At 42.8% G+C, this 20,072-nt stretch overlaps 7 protein-coding genes across 7 annotated transcripts; 2 read left to right on the forward strand and 5 right to left on the reverse strand.

Annotated features, from left to right (window-relative positions):
• Positions 1-405: 405 nt before the first annotated feature.
• Positions 406-1,402, forward strand: AK88_02290 (uncharacterized protein; the record flags this gene model as incomplete). Its single annotated transcript, XM_012479921.1, has 2 exons — positions 406-663; positions 839-1,402. The coding sequence occupies 2 exons, from the start codon at positions 406-408 to the stop codon at positions 1,400-1,402; spliced, it is 822 nt and encodes a 273-aa protein (XP_012335344.1).
• Positions 1,403-2,853: 1,451 nt separating this feature from the next.
• Positions 2,854-4,171, reverse strand: AK88_02291 (uncharacterized protein; the record flags this gene model as incomplete). Its single annotated transcript, XM_012479922.1, has 5 exons — positions 2,854-2,970; positions 3,137-3,245; positions 3,409-3,495; positions 3,670-3,946; positions 4,066-4,171. The coding sequence occupies 5 exons, from the start codon at positions 4,169-4,171 to the stop codon at positions 2,854-2,856; spliced, it is 696 nt and encodes a 231-aa protein (XP_012335345.1).
• Positions 4,172-4,370: 199 nt separating this feature from the next.
• AK88_02292 (uncharacterized protein) lies at positions 4,371-4,754 on the reverse strand (the record flags this gene model as incomplete). The annotated part of the gene is made up of 1 exon (XM_012479923.1): positions 4,371-4,754. One exon carries the CDS (start codon positions 4,752-4,754, stop codon positions 4,371-4,373), a length of 384 nt encoding a protein of 127 aa, XP_012335346.1.
• Positions 4,755-5,607: 853 nt separating this feature from the next.
• On the reverse strand, positions 5,608-9,303 carry AK88_02293 (uncharacterized protein; the record flags this gene model as incomplete). The annotated part of the gene is made up of 1 exon (XM_012479924.1): positions 5,608-9,303. The coding sequence occupies one exon, from the start codon at positions 9,301-9,303 to the stop codon at positions 5,608-5,610; it is 3,696 nt and encodes a 1,231-aa protein (XP_012335347.1).
• Positions 9,304-10,645: 1,342 nt separating this feature from the next.
• On the forward strand, positions 10,646-11,614 carry AK88_02294 (uncharacterized protein; the record flags this gene model as incomplete). The annotated part of the gene is made up of 1 exon (XM_012479925.1): positions 10,646-11,614. The coding sequence occupies one exon, from the start codon at positions 10,646-10,648 to the stop codon at positions 11,612-11,614; it is 969 nt and encodes a 322-aa protein (XP_012335348.1).
• Positions 11,615-12,180: 566 nt separating this feature from the next.
• Positions 12,181-12,492, reverse strand: AK88_02295 (uncharacterized protein; the record flags this gene model as incomplete). The annotated part of the gene is made up of 1 exon (XM_012479926.1): positions 12,181-12,492. The coding sequence occupies one exon, from the start codon at positions 12,490-12,492 to the stop codon at positions 12,181-12,183; it is 312 nt and encodes a 103-aa protein (XP_012335349.1).
• Positions 12,493-13,888: 1,396 nt separating this feature from the next.
• Positions 13,889-19,787, reverse strand: AK88_02296 (uncharacterized protein; the record flags this gene model as incomplete). The annotated part of the gene is made up of 6 exons (XM_012479927.1): positions 13,889-13,982; positions 14,261-14,384; positions 14,635-15,786; positions 16,032-16,117; positions 16,242-16,362; positions 16,607-19,787. 6 exons carry the CDS (start codon positions 19,785-19,787, stop codon positions 13,889-13,891), a joined length of 4,758 nt encoding a protein of 1,585 aa, XP_012335350.1.
• Positions 19,788-20,072: the final 285 nt, after the last annotated feature.

Genomic DNA, 20,072 nt, shown 5'->3' on the forward strand with positions numbered 1-20,072 from the left:
TTTTTTTTTTTTTTTTTTTTTTTTTTTTTTTTTTTTTACTTGGCATACACGACGCATGGAAAAGGGAAAGCATGAGAAAAAAAAAAAAAATAAAATAAAATAAAAAAAAGAAGTTTGACTGCATTGGCCAAGAGAGCACAAGAGTGTGTTTTTTTCTTTTTTTTCTTTTCCTAAGAGATGTGAGAAATTTAGTTAATTTTTTTTTTTTTAAGGCAATTCCTTTTCCACTGTGTAATGCTTTGACCAAGCTGATATCACTGGGCCATCTTTAACTGTTCGCATACGTGTTAGGGCATATATTTTCCCCCTACTGGCCGATAACTCCTCTTTCTTCTTTTCCCTGCCCTTTTTTTTTTTTCTTCATTTTTTCTTCTAATCAGCAAATAAAAAAAAAAAAAAAGAACCATGTCTGAAGTTAATGTGACGAAAGTAATAGTAAACAATCCCATATGTGACATTTTAGATCCATTCGTTTTTACCATTGAGTTTGAAGCGTTGAATAAGTTAGAGGCTGATTTGGAGTGGAAAATATTTTACATTTCAGCTGTGAACAATGATGGGGAAGGCAACCAGGACATCGAGTTAGATAATATTTTCTTAGGACCCATCGAGCGAGGCGTGATGATGTTCGACTATGCGGTGAATCCGCCCGACTACAAGAACGTACGTGCAGCGACACAGAGAGGGAGCGCGTAACCGTCCGGCCGACGTGACCGTCACGTGCACATTGCGTGCCCGCCACATAACCGCAATTGCCGCCACATGACCGCAACTGCCGCCACACGTGTCTCAGATGAGAAATGCAAACCCCTTTGAACCCCCCCCCCCCCCCCTGCAGATGGACGTGGATAGCGTACTGGGCCTGCAGGCCATCCTCATATCAGCCAACTACAAAGAAAAGGAGTTTATTAGGATCGCCTACTACATGAATTCATTTTACAAGGACATGGAGTTGAGGGAGAAGCCACCCGCCGTACCCCAGTACGACAAAATATGTCGACACATATTTGTAGAAAACCCAAGAATAGTAAAATTTTGCATCACATGGGATGCAGAGGAGAAAGATGATTTTAAAGAATTTGATAAAGAAAATGAACAGATCGCATTAATGAACTCGATAAAAATGAATGGTGATGAGAATAGTAACTCCAACATAACAAATGAGTCTACCCAGGAAAACATTTTCGCCTTCAGTGACATGCTGGGCAATGTTGGTGCGAATGGTAAAATGAGCACACACGTCGCGGCGCACGAAAATGATCACACGTACGCCACCGCAGACTTGAACGAACGGGGGGCCCTCAGTAGTAACGGTGCGTCGACTGATTTGGACAAATGCGAACTCTTTAATGCAAATATAAATGGGATAAGCAGAATCACCATTGATAATAATAACGCATGAGATTGTGTCTCTACGCTGCCGTTGTTTTCGTTCCGTTCGCTCTGTTCGCTATGTTCACCCGTGTCGTTGTGTCCTCTGCTCATGCCGTTGATCTCTCCCTTGGGAAGTGTGCGTGCATGCATGTAGGCAGGAAATGTCCCCGCTCTTGGGGGATGTAACAGCAGTTGTGAGAAGAGCAGTCTGAAGCGCCGTTGCGAGTGCACAGCGCAGAAAGATTCCTCATTCTCATATTATTTATTTATTTTTTTTTTTTTTGTTATTTTTACAAAAGCGTCCCCACGCGACGTAACGTCTGGCATGCTCATGTGTACCATGTGTGCACCCCAAAAAAAAAAAAAATGTGAATGGAAAAATGTGCAATGTATGCGTTGCGCAAGAGTGTAAACGCTCTTCTCCCCACTGGCTTCCTTTTTTATTTCATCTTTTTTTTTTTTTTAATTTCTTTAGTCTTATTTTATTTTCATATTTTTCCGCGTGCTACATGTATGTGGTGTCGCTTGCCATATATGCATGTGCATACGGGCCGGCTCACCCACATCACAGCGCAGATAGATCATCTGAACCACCTGCGCTTAGACACACACTTTGTGGCTCCCGCGTGTGCAGGCACTTACACACATGTGCTGTTGCCACAGGGCCGCTTGTCCACTACGCCCTCCTGTCTTCCCACCCCCCCCTCTTCGCAGCAATCACAACATAAATATTTTTTTTTTTTTATTTCCCTTTCGTTAATTCTTAGATACAAAAAAAATAAAATAAAATAAATTTTCAAAGATTAAAAAAAATATATATATTTTTTTAAAGAAAATAATGCAAGTGTGTAGCAAGGAAGCGTTGCCTTTTTTTTTTAAAATGGAACGGTGTTGCCTTTCTTGCAGCTGTGTGCGGTCTGCACCAAGCGCTGCGATGCGTCACGTTATGAGATTCTTTACTTTTTTTTTTTTTGCTGACGCCCCCACTTTTTAAACAAAGCGACGCAACAACACTGCATGCGGAAGTAATTTTTTTTTTTTTTTTTCACGCAAACTATCACGCTGTGTTAAAGGGATGTAGACACATTCTGCGCAGCTTGACGGACGTAAAACAGGTAGCGTCACTCCGTCTTTTTTTCTTCATTTTTTAATATAAAATTTGTTAACTTTTTTTCAGGCGCATTTTATGTACACGTACGGTTTGCAATTTTGGGGGCGGCCTGGATGCCACGTGTACTGTGACGGGGTGATGTGTTCTGTGACGTGGCAGGGGTGGCCACTGCTCTACTTGTTAAATGTTCCCACGTGGTTGAATACAAAAATTGCGCCTTGGGTACGGCATAGTCTCACATCCATCCCCGTTGATTATCCCCCTTTGCTGGACACAATCCCTGCACCACGTTTGCTTCCTCCCTGGTGAGTTACCCATATACACACGTACATACGTACGTACATTCGTACATACACCAGGCCGTTAGGTCACCTAAACAACTCGTACCGCTTTACATGCTTAAAGTAAAATTCATAAAATGGGTAACGTATTCTATCCCAGATGTTTGAGAAGCTGTTCAGGGCAGGCCTCACGTCAATGTAAATCTGCGAAGGGGGGGGAGAAAAAAAGCAATTCATCATATGACATTTTTTTTTTTTTTTTTTTTTTTTTTTTTTTCCGCGAAGCTGCTTATGTTTCCGCGCGCCGCTTTCCCACCCATGTGTATATAGGAAGAGAGGGGGGAATGGCCCACTAAATGACTCTTCTTACATTCTTATCGTCCTGTATAGACTCATCGTTGTAGTAGTCCAATATATACTTGACCTCCTTACCGCACCTGTTCACATACCAGTCGTGTCGGTCGAATGGTCTGCCTAGGCTACGGGGGTACGGGATACAAAAAAAAAATGATAATAGAAGCGCCTCCCTCCAACAGGGGATGAAGAAATATTACACATCGACGCGTTCATATGCACACATCTCCACACAGTGTTATCATGTAACACTGCCGCTTTTTCAAATTTTTTTTTTTTTTTTTTTACTTGGAGAAAATACTCCTGAATTTGGCCTTCATGGAAAGGTCGTCAAATTTACCAAGGAATCGTTGTAGAGTGACTTCGCTGCATTTGCTGTGGGGTGGAGGGGAAGAGGAGAAGGGCAAGGATGGGGTGGTGGCTACACTGCATTGCGACTACACAACAGCGTGGTTGCCCTGACGTGCGATTCACTTGTCACTCGTGCAGCTTCCCGAGCACATTTGAAAAAACCTCTCATTTTGACCCTCCAACAGTGCGGACACATACCTCCTGTGCAGGTATTCATATTTCATGATGTGCTTCCAGGACTCTTCATTAACTTCGTTGTGCACCATCACCACAGCGTCAATGTAATTTTTGTCAATGTGTTTATTTTTTCTTATTAGGGAATTGTAAAACTGCTGTGGAGAGGGGTAGAGCCAGTTCTCTTTGTTGTTTTTGGGTATGGAGGACACGTCTCTCTTTTTTTTCAGTGGGCACTCGGACTCTTCGGTCAGGGAGTAGTTGGGTATGTCCGGCATCATGTTCCGTTCGTTTATCGTTTCTGCGTGGAAGGCGGGGTTTATATGGGTGTGTTGACTGAGCGGGGCTGGGCCACTCGAGGCGCGTCTGCGCACAGGACACACTTCTTACGCAACACCCACAACGCTGGCATTCACGTACCATTTTTGGCTCCTTGGGGAATTTTCAAATTTGTCACTAACGACGAGGGGCACCTCACCTTTTCCCCATTTTGATCATCACCAATTGTGTTACCTATGCTCTGCATAATTGTAAAGGCGTCTCTTGTTATGTCCCTTCTTGAAACTTTCCCCCTACGGTAGACGTACCTCTGTGTATATATCAGCGACACGTGGTTAGGCACCCATGCGCATATGCATACATAGTTGCTATACACTCATATGTGGGGTGTATACATTCCCTAACTCGGACGCTGCTTGATCTCTTTAGTAAATTTCCAACTAGGGTTACACGTTGATCTCGTCTGTTTTTTTCTTCACCTTTTTTTTGTCCCCCCCCTCCCCTCTCTCCAGATGGTTCGCGTCTGTTTTGTGGCAGCTCGGCGCATGCCCCGTTGGGAGTGGCAGGTATAACCAAAATGGGGCCGATAAAAGATTCTGCGATTGGGAGAGAGACTTCCCTCTTAGGATGCAATGAGGTTCTTCTTCCGAGACTAGCACTTTGTGGTTGTACTGATAGTATAAACGTGTTGGGGTGCACTTGGTGAAGTGATCCGTGGAGTGATCTACGTGGCTTAGTGGGGTTGTAAGTGGGAGTTGCTGGCGATCTGCTTTATATTCCCCCTGTGGCAGTTCAGCAAAGGAGTTTCTTCTATATATGTTCGCGCTCATGTTTCACAGTGCGCGAAAGGTTCCGCGTTTTTTTTTTTTTTTTTTTTTTTTCTTTATAACATTTCGCATGCAACTGTTGGAAGTGCTATCGTGCAAATGTTTCTCCTTTTTTTTTCACCTTCCCGACGACAGCGACTCTCCCGGTGCGAAGAAACCTGTGACTCTACAATTGCGCATGCGGGAAGGGACTCTCACTGATCCGTTAAACCATTCCTCAGTTGTGCCACTGGGTCGAAATTTTTTTTTTTTTTTTTTTTCAAAAGCGAACAATACACGGATGATATAGATGATGATGAGGGTTGGTCAATCTTGAAAAAGTCACATGCAAATATTTTCCCCTACGCCGTTGTATGCCTTGGTGGGAGTGGTTTCTTTTGCGAGGTGGTGGCAACCACAAAAGGGTGCCCATTATTTTTTAAAAGGTCGTCTTGCGAAGGAGAATAAGTTCGGACGGTATGAAAAAGCAAAGTGGTGAAAATTTTAAATTGAGCTACGTTAAAGTAGTACCACAAAAAAAAAAAAAAAGAAGAAGCGTCACATAATTCACAATTCGTGAACGCGCGCAGGCACAAAAACAACAAAAAAAAAAAGAATGACTAATCAGGACAGGCGTTAACGTTGTGTAACGGGAGTGTTGGGTTGCGTCAAGGGGTCGCCTCACCGAACCGTGAAATGCACACCTCATGCGTATGACACGTGGACAGGTTACCCACACTTGCAGTGCTCCTCGAAGCGGTTGCTCCACGTTTGAGTCTTCCTGTGCCACCCCTCAACAGGCCACACGAGAAAGAAGCACGTACCCCCTGGGCGCATATGCATGGATGACACATGCTACACGATCCGCGCGTGGCCGTCACACCTTTGCCCTCTTCTTCATGACAACCTGAATGTCCTTGTCCTTGCAGTAGGACATGACAATTTCGCGGTTGACGCTGAGCTTGCAGTCCACTAGATACTGTTTCAACAGGGAGTACTCAATTTGCTTGTCCCGTTTTATGTGATCGTGGAGGACCTCATTGACGCCAATGGCCTCATCGATTCTTTCAAATAGCGACTTTAATTCCATTTGCTTTATTTTTTTTTTCATGCGGTTGAGGTAGTCTTCTTGCGATTTGGCTTGATCATCATTCAGGGGATGCGGGGGACTCCTATGCGTGGTACCCACTTCGTTGGAAATCATCTGAGTGGTACTGGCCTGGTCTGTACTTTTTCCCTCCCCTACCAAAGCACCGTCAAACCACTCTTCATTTAGGAAGAAGCACTGTGCCTCTGTATGACCATCCCCCACTTGGGCACTCATCGAATTACTCACACCACCACCACTACTACTACTACTACCCCCGTTGGCGCACATTCTACCCTCATCTCCCTTACCCCCATCATGGTGATACGAACAAGTGCCATTCTCCGTTTGACAATCCCCCTCCACAGATGTACCTTTTCTTAATTTGTTATTATCCTTCTGTACACCACTCGGGGTGTTGCATTCCTTCAACATGTTTTCATATTGCTCATTTAGGTAGCTCTGTATTTTGGCCAATTCTGTGATTTGCTTTTTCCTGGACAATGTATTCGCCTTCATTCCGAAGAAATCGAGAAGACCTTCCAGAACTACATTGTTCATTTTTTCAATGTCAATGTTGAGGATGGAGAGCTCTTTCTTACCTTCTCTTTCTTTCGTCGTCTTTGGTGTGGCGGCTGCGATGCTCGTGTCTGCTTCATCTCGTCCAGGGGGATTCCTCCAGGGTGTGCATTTTTCCATCTGGGGGGGGTTGTCCTCTTCCCCCCATTTACGACCTGCTCTGTCGTGCATGTCCTTGGCGCTCTTTTCCCCCCTTTTATCTTCATCCCCAACCTCATCGTTGTCCTCCAAAATGATTACCTCAGAATGGGAAGCCGCCACGGGATAAGAAGCCACCTCGGAATGAGAAGCGAGGCTGCTCTTCAAATAATCATGCACATCGATAACGCCACTTAAATTAGAATCATCACAAAAGCGGTCTATAATGGATATCAAATTTTTATCCTCTTCATTTATATGTCCTTTCTTCTCTGTAGAAAAATCACACACAGCAGCTGCACTGCACTTGGGCCTTGTTGTGCTGCGGGGAAGCAACTTCTTCATCGCATTAACTCCTTCACTTATTGCACCATCTGAATCAGAACCCTTTTTCCTGTCGTAGTTAATCCTTTCGATGATGACAGACGTGTCGCTGTCTTGATACGCTTGGGAGTATCCACTGGAGGGAAAGGCGCTAGGAAGGTTACTTCCTATAGAGGACGTGACGTGGTCGTTGCGGTTGAGGAGTTCATCCCAATCTAGGGGGTTGCTTCCCTTGTTTGTAAAGCTCCCTTCATCTGTGCCTCTACCACATCCCACCTCGCTACCCTCTAACAGGAACCTTACTTGGGTCCCGGCAACATCGCTGCATCTACTGTCATGTGATTTTTCAACGCAATTGTTCACCTCGATCGGCACATCCTCAAATTCGTTAATGCTATCTAGTCTTTTATTTTTTTTTATTTGCCCATTATCCATATAAAGCTCAAAGGTGTTATATTGGAAGGGTTGTGTTTTGTCTTGGCTGCTGTGGTCAGTCTGGTGCAGCTTCCTCTTACGTATCATGGTGTTGCTGTCCGTATATTGGCAGTCTTCCTGACATACCTGTAGAGGTAAATCAACGCCTTGGTCACCCGTTTCCTGCTCGTTCTCTTTATACAACCTAAACCTTTCTCTTCCTGTGGGTGGACTTACCTTGCGTGGCGTCTCACACTTGTTCGTATTACTTCCATGAAGGAACTCTTCGTCTAATCCCGCACGTGCTACTACATTTCCTCCTTCATCAAATTGAAGCCAATCGTTATGTAAATAATTGTGTGGGTCTTCTTTACATCCTTCTATAGTGCGACACTTATTTGAGTGGCTCCCTTCACAATCGAATTTGCTCACCGCGCTCACAAACGATTGCTCCGTTTCATTTACACTGGCCACTACAGAAATGGCCTCCTTCTCTGCAGTAGCAATACCCCCAGATGGTAGTTCCTCCTTCTCATCAAAATGGCTTAAAAATGGTAGCAGTTCCCTCCCATGTGGACTCTCCTTTGCCTTAACACAAGCGACACTCTCGTTAGCTACAAGTCCTTCCCACCCATTCTCTTCCCTCACAGGTGTAGCATTTTTATCATAGTGTCTTTCTACATGGGGGTGATTTATGCTCCTTCGAGTAGAATTACTTTCCAGGATATCTTTTTGCTCATTAATGAAATGCAAAGATTCATTTTTTTTTTTTGTAATGTCGAGAGAATATTTTAAATTCCCATGGGAGAATAATTTCTTCTTCTTATTTTTGTATTTGTGCTTATCAAATGGAGATTGGTTTCCGCCATGCTGGGATTCCTTCCCGCTGTAAATGTAAATGGTGTCGAAGGAGGCCACTTGGTGGTTATCCACGATGCCCTTTTCTATACAGTACTGTGATAACTTGAATAGGGACGTTTGGCTTTTGAAGAAGAGGCGATCTTCTTTATATGAGTTTTCCTCTGACTCGTTGTTGTGGGCGCCACCCGGTTTGGCATCGCCGTGTTGCGTTCCAGCATTGCTCGCGCTGGGAACGCCTTCCTGCTTCTCCCCCGTGTTGGAACCATCCGCCATCCCCTCATCAAAGTTATTCAAAAGTTCAATCAGACTCGTCAACTTAGGACCCAACTCTGTGCCGCTCAAGCAGCAAGAATTGTATATGTCCAATTTCAGCAGGTTCATAAAAATGGGGCAGAAGTTATTATTTTCGAAAAATGCCCCAGGAATAATTACCTTGTTAAAGACATGTTTCATTATGTCTTTCTCCTTCTCACTTTTCTCCACCGACAGGGCATTCTTCAAGCTTTCTATCAAGCATTTTATGTCTTCTCCAGGTAGAGGGGTTACCTTACCCGTTGGGCAGTCCACACTATTGTGTGTAGTCTGATCTTCACAGTTGCCATCCTTGAGGATGGGTTCATGGACAAGGTCCTTCTGACTATCCCTTGTACCATCTTGCTCTTTTGTGAGCTGCAAACATTTATCTTCTTCTTTATTATTTTCACCATTTTTAAAAAAAGCGCTGTAGTCACCTTCACATAGTTTCTTAAGCATTTCATAATTCACATAATCGAGGGACCTAATCGAATTTAAATTTAAGTCCATCAAACATTTTCGCAGACAATCTATAAGGTATGCTTCTTCTATCTGGTAAGCTCTTATTTTGTTTTTTACTCGTAACAATTTTTTTATCACATTTTTATAAAATTCGTTTGTCGATTCTATATCCTTTGGCTTCTTTAGCCATATTGGTACTTTCACATTAGTTTTTGTCCATCTCTGGAGATCGTTGTAAAAGTAAACGTCGCTTTCGTCGCTGCAGGGCTGCTTTATGTTCTGTAGATTTCCTTGTTTTCCCTTTTTGCTGTTTTGTGCTTTTCCCTTGGTTGTTCTGGTGGGCCTCTTCGCTTTGGTACTTTTGGTAGCTTTTCCCCCTTTTGGTGCATCGGTCGATTTGCCCTTACCTTTCATAGTCCCCCTTTTGAGTGTGGGCCCTCATACGCACACGGTATATGTATGTAATCAAACACAGCGTCCGGATTTATCCCGCGTGTGTGGCAAGAGGGTTTTATTCCCTTCGACTCTGCGTAGAGCGCGGAGGGGCAGCAAAGTGAAAACATCCCCCCTGCTGCATAACCGCGTCTGTATTTTTGTTCCTCAGTAATGGTTGCTACAATTGCTTTATAATTTTAGCCCCATAAATATTTCGAAGTTCGTTTATTTTTTTTTAAAATGTGCACAGTGTGTACGAAGAAGGGCTAAACGCAAATCTTCCATTTGACAAAAAAAAATGTCTTCCTCATGCAACTACGTGTTTTGTGTGCAAGAGCCAGGCAGGGCGGGCAGGAGAAGGAGGAGGGGTGTATCAAGTTGTTCTCTTTCTAAAGTGGGGAAAGAAAAACTCAGGTTTGCACACTTTTCTGGAGAAGTAGTGCATATGTAGTCAAGTACATATATACACCTTCATACCAGTATGCAAAAGGAATGGACCAATGTGGCAACCTCCTCTTTAACATTAATTATCCACCATTTATTGTTTCACATCGTGTGGGTCATAACTCCGCTGAAAACAAAAAAAAAAAATTCTGACTTGTTCGTAATTTTGAGAGAAAAAAAAAAAAAAAAAATAGCTAGCGCAGTATGCACCACATAATGTGGCGTAAAAATTATGAACAAGTCATGCAAATTTTTTGTAGAGATAAAAGGAAAAAAGCTACCTAAAAAAAAACAAAAAAAAAAAATAGAGAAACAACAATGTAGCTAAAAGGGAGAGTTTTACCGGGATAAGTTCACCTCTGAACTTTACTCAAAGAGAGGGTACACTTATTACTAATCTCTCTCGTATGCTCATCCCTTCGGGGGAGCCACCTTCTTGAAGTTTTTTTTTTTTTTTTTGGGAATGCTTTTCCCAAGATTGCTCTCCCCCATATAACGCAGTGTGCATCCCGTTTTGCTCTTTCCCACCGGGAGAGAAAAGCAAATCGGTAAAATGACCACCGCATGGACAAATGTGTAAAGCAAAATTAACAAAACAGGGTACAAGTGTGCAGCGTAGCAACATAACGCGGTTATTTTTACAACCCCTGCTATTCACCGCATATGTGTGCGATTCGGCTCTTTGATACAGGGTTGGTGGGGGAAGAAAACACAAAAAAAAAAAAAAACTTTGGAAAACTCTTCAAACGACATAAATATAACAGAAGAAATGACGCTATCGTCCCGTGACTAACTTGTTTAAGTGCCCATTTGTTTATGTCCACCGACCCGTTGTTCCCCGTTCTCCTCACCCGCAAAACGCAATGCTGTCTTCAAAATGATACCACAAGTGCTGCAGAAGAGGGCGATTTTCCACACCGTTTTAGCTGCCCAGGAAAGGACATCATACGCCAAATGTGCACGTGAACGTAAGCGCACTTTGTGTGAACTGTTCAAAAGACATTTCGGAGTGTCTGGAAGTTACGGCTACAGCATTTTTTCGAAAGAAGGAAATTGTGATTCGAATGTAGGAAAGAATAACCTCCATCAGTATGAGGAAAAATACACGGGTAACAATTTGTTAAAAAAAAAAAATTTTTATTTTACAAAGTGGCCTGGGAGGGTATCCAAATTGGGAGCTTCATACTTTTTTGGAAAAAATTACAACATGGGGTTTTACCACCTGTTGATAGAAGAAGAAGGGAAAATAAAAAAAGACATCGCGCTCATATCTAGCTGTAACGCCAAAAGTGTCCAACATAAAAAAATTGAAAACCAAATGAAAGACCTTTCCTGTGGCTACTCAGTCCAAATTGTGCTTTCAGGCAAAGGGGTCAAGTGCTACTATGAAGACGTCAGTTACACTCCTTATAGGCCCACGTACAGGGGAAACACAAAGCAATATTACAGCTTTAAGATTTCCCCAATGACGGAGGTCGAAACGGTGAAGAATAACACTGCTCAGGAAGGAGTCAACGAAAATGAAAATAGTGACGTTAGTAACGGTGCTGGAGGGAAGGAAAAAGACAAATGGTACAAAACGAAGAAAGTGAAAAAGTTGTTTGTCCGGTTAGGCATTGGAACAAAAAATATCGACGTCACCAGAGTGTTAACCATGCACAAGAGGCACGTAAGCATTGATGTTGACAGAACGGGGACCATTATTAATGTGCATGGCTTTAACAAGAAATACGTGGGGTCCGTTTCCCACCGCCTCTACCGAATCGTCCGGATGAATGTGTACACCATGAAGGGCGGTTACGTATACCTGCACAAGCCCAAGCAGAAAGTTTCCAAGAAGAAGTAGAGAGGGGGGGGGGCGTGACGGAAGATGCAACACGGGGGCAATGGCTCCAATTAATGTGGCACATAGATGGACCTCCATATTCGTAAACGCATCACCCCACATGCACCTGCCACGACAAAAACGGCTTTTGGCGTCGACTACGTCAACGGGGTGGGAGAACTTTCCTCCAATGGGTTGTCCAACTAAACATTTTTTCTTCACAAATTATAACTTAAACAAATATTGTTTTAATTATTTTTACGTTATTCCGTTAAACGAAAAAAAAAAAAAAAAAAAAAAAAGTGCCTCGGGGAGAGCGTGCGGTGGCAATATTGCCATCTGTGCTACATGTAACAGTGGGAAAATATATTCCCCTAAAATTTTACTTAAAAAAGATGCCAGTTTGGCAAAACTGTGTCTCACGTGTACCTCTACAGAATCTCTTTCATTCAACTGCCAAATGGTGTGCGGCGAAATGGAGAGAACACGCATACGTTACGTGGAGTTGGTTTCGCTCACGGAACCTCCATCCGCATTAGGTTTGGAGCCCTTGTCCACGGCGTACCTCCTCTACTTCTTTCCATCCCCTACTTGTTCGCCTCCTGCTCGTTTTTCAACTTCTCCTGTAGCTCCTTCTTCTTCTGAGCCTTCACCGGGTCGTAATACAAAACTACGAGGTACCTCCCCGCCACATTGAAACCAGACAAGTGGTCCAGGGCATTCTTGGCATCATAAATATCGTCGTAGACGACAAAAGATGTTCCTTTCGTACCTTCGGCATTTCCTTTTCGTATTTGTCTCACTGTGCCATATTTTCCAAAAATGTCGTACAGCTCATCGGCCGATATTTTGTAAGGCAGGTTTCTGCAAAGAGGGAAAACGAGATTTGATGGGATCATGGTGCGGCGGTCAGGGGGTGGGGTAAAAACATTAACATTGTATTCGCACGTTACAAAACACATTGAACAAGAGTAAAGGGTCACTCAAATGGCCATTACAGTTATATTATGGTATGGAATGTATTTTTTTTTTTTTTTTTTTCAATGCCGATAACAGCTGGGAACCCTTTTTTACAACTGTGAAAGGTCCCCCTTTTTGTTCTCTCTCTCTCTCTCTCTCAAGTGGTAAAATGCTCTCACCTGACGTAAAGGATCCTACTGACCTCCGCGGGCAAACGTATGCTTCTTCTAGACATTGAAGGGGAGGCGTCACGTTATATGCATACATGTACTACTGTGCAGGGGGAAGCAGCTTTTAAGGGCTAACGCAGGAAAGGGTTAAAATGCATCGAGTCCCTTTTCGGAAAATAAAAAAATCACAATGACCGCGGCCACGATGCATAAAATATATAATGATGAACAAAAATATTTATGGCGTGGGGGCCGCGAATCTTTTTTAACAAAGCGATTTGACGATAGGTATACTCCGCTAATGGGCATAAAAAGGGGCGGTATTATTTATTTTTTTTTAATGTCCCTTGGGGGAAAAAAGAAGAGGCTATGTGCCCACCCTTTATGCGCAGCTAACTATAAATCCGCGTTTTGCGCGCCTATTGGAAATTGTTAAAAGGGGCAAAGCGGGCCCGAAAAATCGCATATCAGTATGCAATTCATTACGCTTCGGCCTCACGCTACGTTACATACATATCTGTGTATGTGCTTCCCTGCTGGGCCACGTTGAACGAAACAAATTAAGCAAATAAGATATATGCTCTGGGATGTTGAGTTCGCGGAAAAAAAAAAAAAAATACAACAAACGTAGCAAATGCAACATAATACGCAACGGCATTCCACGCCTACATGCATGCCATTCGTGCGGAGAAAGGTGCATTTTTACTTGGCGCTCCAGAGCAGCGCAGTGACTACATGCTGCTACGCAAGGGAAACCGAAAAACGCAACCATTTTTTTTTATCACTCATGTGGGTACGATCTCACAAATGAGACAACGTTGTGGCGTTGCCATTGGGTTAAACAAATCAAAGGATAAATTAAAAAGAAAAAAAAAAAAAAAAAAAAAGAACAAAGTATCCCCGCGTAATCTATACTGTTAAAAAAACGTTACGCGTTTTGCCCAAAATGAAACGCAACTGGAGACATATGCTGATGAACCCTAAATCCAAGTAGGCTTAGCTTCACACTTCTGTGGAAACTCCACCAATTTTACGCTATGAATGGGGAAGAATAAATTTTTTTTTTTTTCTGACCATGTTCAGGCAAATATACAAAAAAAAAAAAAAAAAAAATTATATGGTACTATAACAAACTGGCACACCTTTGCGTTTTGCAAATTTCCCTTCAACACAACAGTTTTGATGATAAGTACAAATGGAGCTGCTTTCTGCTGCGCATGCTGTTCAGTTTGTCCGTGGCCACGGGCACGATGTTTATCCTGAAAACGGGGAAATGGGGAATACAAAGAGGTGTGAAATGATGGCTATCTGGTTAAGCAGCCAATCGGCTACGCTTCACATAGAAATGCATGTGGGGAGGACTACGGCCGACATTTATTAACGCGGTGAAGGAGCAGAGAGGAACACAATTTATACTTCACCCCCCATATACACGCGGACGATGCCTTGTAGTTGTCACATCCGCCGCAGCAAAAGGAAAAAAAAAAAAAAAAGAATGAGCATATTTTCAACACATAACTTTTTTTGTAGCTATTACTCTGTCTGGATGTGCTTAGCCAATTCCACTTTCATCAAAAATAAAGTTAAAAATAATTCGCGTGTGCAAAATGTGGATTCGCACAACTGCAATGCGGTATCTTCGCTTGTGCCATTTTGTACGACTGTGTTGAGGTTAAAGGGTGCGTAGGGAAAGACAAAAAACGTGCGTATGTTGCCGGTACCGTTACGTTTAGCGACGTCTACTCTGACCAAATGGTTATGAAACATTTCCACTTTTCTTACGTCAACTATGTTGAAGGAGCATTTGAACAGTATATTATTTCGTTTGGCACAATTAGAGTTTAACTGCTTTACGCTTTTATAGTTTTTTTTTTTTTTTTTTCTTCCTTTTTTGCCCCCCCTGGTTATTACTTCGCCGTAGTAGTCTTCTCTTCAAGTGCACGAAGTTAATGTACAGCTGGTGAGATGCGTTTTGGAGGTAGCTCACGTGCTCATGCATGTCGTGAAAGGCTACGTTTTTGTAATATTTGGAATTTTTAAAGTAAAGACAATTCTCGAGGGAGTAGTTTTTTTTACTTTTTAATTTATATTTGTAATTGGTTTGCGAAATGCAGGGGTATGTTAGAAATTTTTGGAGAGCATCGTTCCCGTGCTTCGTGAGGCTCTGCTGCGTCTGTCCTTTTGAAGGGGTAACCACGTGAGGGGCACTACCCCAATCGTTACCGTCTGTTAGCATGTGGGATGCGCTCAACGTGTTGTTCCCGCTGATACCGCTCATACCGCTGTGCGCATAGTCGAAATAATTTTTAAAGGTCTTCTCACTCCCCAAATGAGCGCCTATCACTTTCTTCCAGTACATTAATATGTGCCCATAATTTTTCATCAGCTTGGGATACACCCATTTGATGGCTTCAATACACAGACGGAGTTTAAAGAAGAGAGGGTACGTAATGTTAACGATTTTAGGCTTTTTCAAGACAATCATTTTTTTTAACAGGAATGTTACACATTTGGGGTATTCAGACATGGGGGGTTCACAGGTGGGATCATCGCGTGCGCGGGGAAAGCTCCCCTTAGGGTGATTGACAAGATGTCTAATGGACATAACAACTGAGCTGAACAATAACTCGATCATGTCATTTGCGTCCACATAGGACGAATTAATGGTGCTCTTAAGGATTAAATATTTTTTTTTCTTCTTCCATTTTGAGGAAAATTTGTAAATTAAAAATTTGTTGTACTTGTTCATATGCTTAAAGCTTCCATTCTGCTTAACCAGATCGTCCATTTTTTTTATTTTCCTTTTTAGCATTTTTCTCTCCAGGTTGTTAGAAATTTTATTTATGTAGATTTTCCTTTCCTGTTGGTACTTTTTTAAATATTCCCAATTTGTGAATTTATACGTTAAAAAGAAATGCTTTATGGAGTTTCTTATGCTGGACTTTGATCTTTTCTTCTCACTGTACATGTGTGCAAACAGTTTTTCTCTTTCTCGGTTTGGACATTGCATTTTTTGGCTAGCAAAGAAGGCCTTCAGGAGCATCCTCTCCAGTTCTTCGAAGCCTGCAGGGGGGCATAACGATTGCATAATGCTGACATGACGACGGCATAATGCTGCCACTGTGACGAAGCAGTAATGGCAACCTGCAAAACTGCACACTGATCCACCGCTAACGCAAAGATCGAATCCCTTGCCCGTTCGTCGCCCTAGCACAAAAATATGAACAGTGCAGACGAAAAGATTGCAAAAAAAAAAAAAAAAAAAATTTGGATAGCTAGGTTAGCTAGTTGGACACGCCTCTTTTTACCTGCTCGCGGCACACACGAACTGTGCAACACATCCTTCATGTGTACACCTCGGCTGGACAAAACCATTTCGTCAATTTTGTATGAACTCAAAAAATTAAAGAAAAGAACGGCAGTGCCTGTGCTGAGTGGTTTGTTCCCCATTCGGTGTACACTTTGTTGAAGATAGGACAGCACGAGTTGTTCGTTCATTAGTGGCTCTTATGCGGGACTTTGATCTTTTCTTCTCACTGTACATGTGTGCAAACAGTTTTTCTCTTTCTCGGTTTGGACATTGCATTTTTTGGCTAGCAAAGAAGGCCTTCAGGAGCATCCTCTCCAGTTCTTCGAAGCCTGCAGGGGGGCATAACGATTGCATAATGCTGACATGACGACGGCATAATGCTGCCACTGTGACGAAGCAGTAATGGCAACCTGCAAAACTGCACACTGATCCACCGCTAACGCAAAGATCGAATCCCTTGCCCGTTCGTCGCCCTAGCACAAAAATATGAACAGTGCAGACGAAAAGATTGCAAAAAAAAAAAAAAAAAAATTTGGATAGCTAGGTTAGCTAGTTGGACACGCCTCTTTTTACCTGCTCGCGGCACACACGAACTGTGCAACACATCCTTCATGTGTACACCTCGGCTGGACAAAACCATTTCGTCAATTTTGTATGAACTCAAAAAATTAAAGAAAAGAACGGCAGTGCCTGTGCTGAGTGGTTTGTTCCCCATTCGGTGTACACTTTGTTGAAGATAGGACAGCACGAGTTGTTCGTTCATTAGTGGCTCAAACAGGTAGTTACTCCTTAGCATATGAACGTTACAGAGAAAGATCCTTTCCTGGTCCATTTTGCACAAAAATTGGAGAATATCTTTGTTAATCTGGTTAATTATTTTTAAAAGATACGTGTTTACAGTTTTGTTTTTTTTGCATCTCCCCTTCGTTGCAACGTAAAAATAGGTGTATGTTTTGTCCATCTTGGTGATTTTTTTTTGCAATTCATACAAATTTGTTATTGCCTTTATGAGCAGAGCTATCTCTTCATTGTGCAGGTTAGCACATCCCTTACCATGTAACACCTTTTGGATAAATTTTTTGATCAAAATGAAGGTTTTTAAATTGAAGGATGACGTCATGAGGTACACTTCATTGTACGAATTGTGTGCGTAATAAAATTTCAATTTTTTTTTTTCTTTTCCATCCTTGTGTTGTCTATTTGCGCCATTTATCGTGCCGAATACCCAATTTGTGATGTCATTCCGAGGGGAACGTTTCTTCCGCCTCATTTGATTTATTTCACCCTCGTACGCTTTGTAAACGTCGCTGGTCATGGAGCTGTTCATGTGGGAAATAAGTTGGAGCACATCGGATAGGTCCCTGAGACGAGGGAAGTAGTCCGATCGGTTCATTCTCGTCAATGTGGATAACAAACAAGTGTCAATTTTTTTGAAGACCCTTTTATGATATTTCCAAGTACTGGGAATTACCAAAGTGGACGATAAAACTCGATTGAGATGATCCAGCTCGAGGAGGTGCCCACCACTGCTGCCACTGAGGAAGGAACAATAAAGTGCATTTAAAAAGTGGTAAGCAAATTTGTTAAAATGAAAATGGAAGGAAAAGTAGGAAAACATATTTTTCACATTTTTAAAAGGTGGCTTATGATTGACGACAAAGTGACTTATATAATGAACACCGTCTTCATTAATGAATTTTTTTTTTTTTTGAATCACATTTAGGAGAGTACATATGTGTGCATCCTTCAGGTAAATAATTCCATTTTTGTTAAAGAGAAATCTAATTAAAAAATTCAGAGTGCCATTTGGTATTCTTTGATCTCTCAGGTTGGAGATACTTTTCATCATGTCCACTATTTGTTCTGGAGTAAATTTATTTATTTTTTTTTCCATTAGGTTCATTAGCATGTGAAGCACTTGGTCATTCTGTGTTTGTCTTCGCTGGGAGAAGCAGCTCAGGGTCACCACCAGGCTTTTTGCATCGAACTTCAGGGGTAGGTGTTTGTAGCAGTGGAGAAGGAAGTCCAGAGGAGGGTTCCTTCGCGAGGCGGGGGCACAATCAAGATGACTACTACGGCGGTCTCTTGAGCAGAGATCCTCATCGCGCACGTCACACACCCTGATGAGAGGAACGAGGAGCCGCGCATCCAGCTGCCTCTTCATCCTCTTTATTATCTTCAACTGAATAGCTGCAGACCCTGTGTGCCGCCCTCCCCCTTGTTGAGTGCAAGTACCAGCAGAATTCAGTTCGCCCTCCTTTAAGTGGATCCCCATTTGAGACTTCTCATCCATGTGGGAATGCCACAGAGGGGTTCCCTTTTGTTCTACCTTGTCTTCCCCACTGGGATCCCTTTCTTTAGGAGATTTTAAAATGGAATCCCTCAATCGATACAGACGCTTCCTCTCCAATCGGTTAAAAAGGACATGTTCAGATTTTAACTTCTTCAAAAAAAGGAGGCTTATTTCTTTCTTCAAGTGTGTGATGAAAACTTTGTTAAGGCAATCTTGGGGGGTTATGAATTTGCTCAGTTTGTCCAAGGGGATCTTTTTTTTCCTCAGACATTCAATGAGGCGGAATATGACGTGGACAGAGTTGCGTGGTTGGCTCGGTTTCGCAGACTCCCCTGTTTGTGTGGCATCGTCAAATTTTAGCTTGTAAAATAGCTCAAAATGTGTTGAATTGATTTTTGGGAAGGCTCGCCCATCCGTCTTTGTTACCTGGTTTTTATTACCCCGTTGAAGTTCTTCCCGAGCCGACAGTCGCCTGTACATCTTCAGGTAGGCGTTCAGCACATTATGCAGTTGGTGAAGGGAGAGTGAGTGCATCCTATGGAGGAGCATAAAATTGACTCTGTAGAGGAGGACACAACTCAAGGCGTTAAGCTTTTCTACATTGGACAAAACGAACAGTAGGGATATCAAATTGGAGTTACTCAAAAAATGCTCATTTAAAATGAAGCAAAATATATAATTAAAATATGCCTCATTAAAATAATTTAATTTAATGAAGGCATGTAGAATGGTGAGGAGGTCCTTTATGCTTGTCTCTCGTAGACCGAGCGAGGGGAAAGATTCACAAATGTCCTCCAGTAGGTTTTCATTTTTGTAGTTGTACGCTTGGCACTTGTCCAAAATGGTCATCACGCCTTTTACACTCCCCACATGGTACTGCATCACCAGCCTGTTTTGTTTGCCCCGTTCACTTTGTTCGTTTCGTTCGTTTCGTTCGTTTCGTTCGTTTAGCCCGTTTAGTGCGATTCGTTTTTTCTCCTGTTCGTGATGATATTTTTTCATCTCCATGATGTTATGCTTGCTCGTGTGGGGGGAGATTGGGCTACCTTGTGGTGACCTGCTAATGAGTGATTCGTAGGACAAGGTCCCGACGTTGCGGTTCCTGTCCCCCTTGCCATTGGTGTGTTCCTGTTCATGATCCCCGTTCCCCTGTCGGGGAGCCCAATCGGGTGCGGCGCTGACCCACGTAGGACCATTTTCAGCAGAAGGCAGGGTTTGGTGACTTCTCCCTTTTGTGCGCGTCTCCACATGATCACTGAGGAGGAAAAGGCCCTTTTCCTTTTCTGCATATTCAATCACCTGTGTGAGCGTCCCCCTTTTATATGACAGGGTTACCGTTTCTTTGTGCTGATCGTTGTAGGGCACGTGCTGGATGTGACACTTGATTCTTTTATTCCTCTTTGCCTTCTCTCTGTATAGGATTTTTTTTATGTGATTAATTTTTCTAGCATACGCGAGCATTGTGCATGGTGGCGATGTTCGTTTGGGGCGGGCACACTTTTGTGTGGAGTGTTTTTGTGTAAGTCATGTTGTGTTGAGCATTTTTGTGGTGACCGCATTTGTGAATGGGTCGATGTCGCCCACCTGGGGAAGTTGCCCCCTTTTTTTTCGCCATCCCGCAGCGTCGTCTCTACGCCTGACCCGGTTCTGCGGAGCGGAAGAATCGATCAGCTACACTATACATATTACCTCACCCAATAATGTTTATTTTTGTGCATCTTCGCTAAAGTGAGATAAACTACATAG

This window comes from Plasmodium fragile (genome assembly GCF_000956335.1).
Source record: "Plasmodium fragile strain nilgiri unplaced genomic scaffold supercont1.22, whole genome shotgun sequence".
In the NCBI taxonomy this organism is placed as follows: domain Eukaryota; phylum Apicomplexa; class Aconoidasida; order Haemosporida; family Plasmodiidae; genus Plasmodium; species Plasmodium fragile.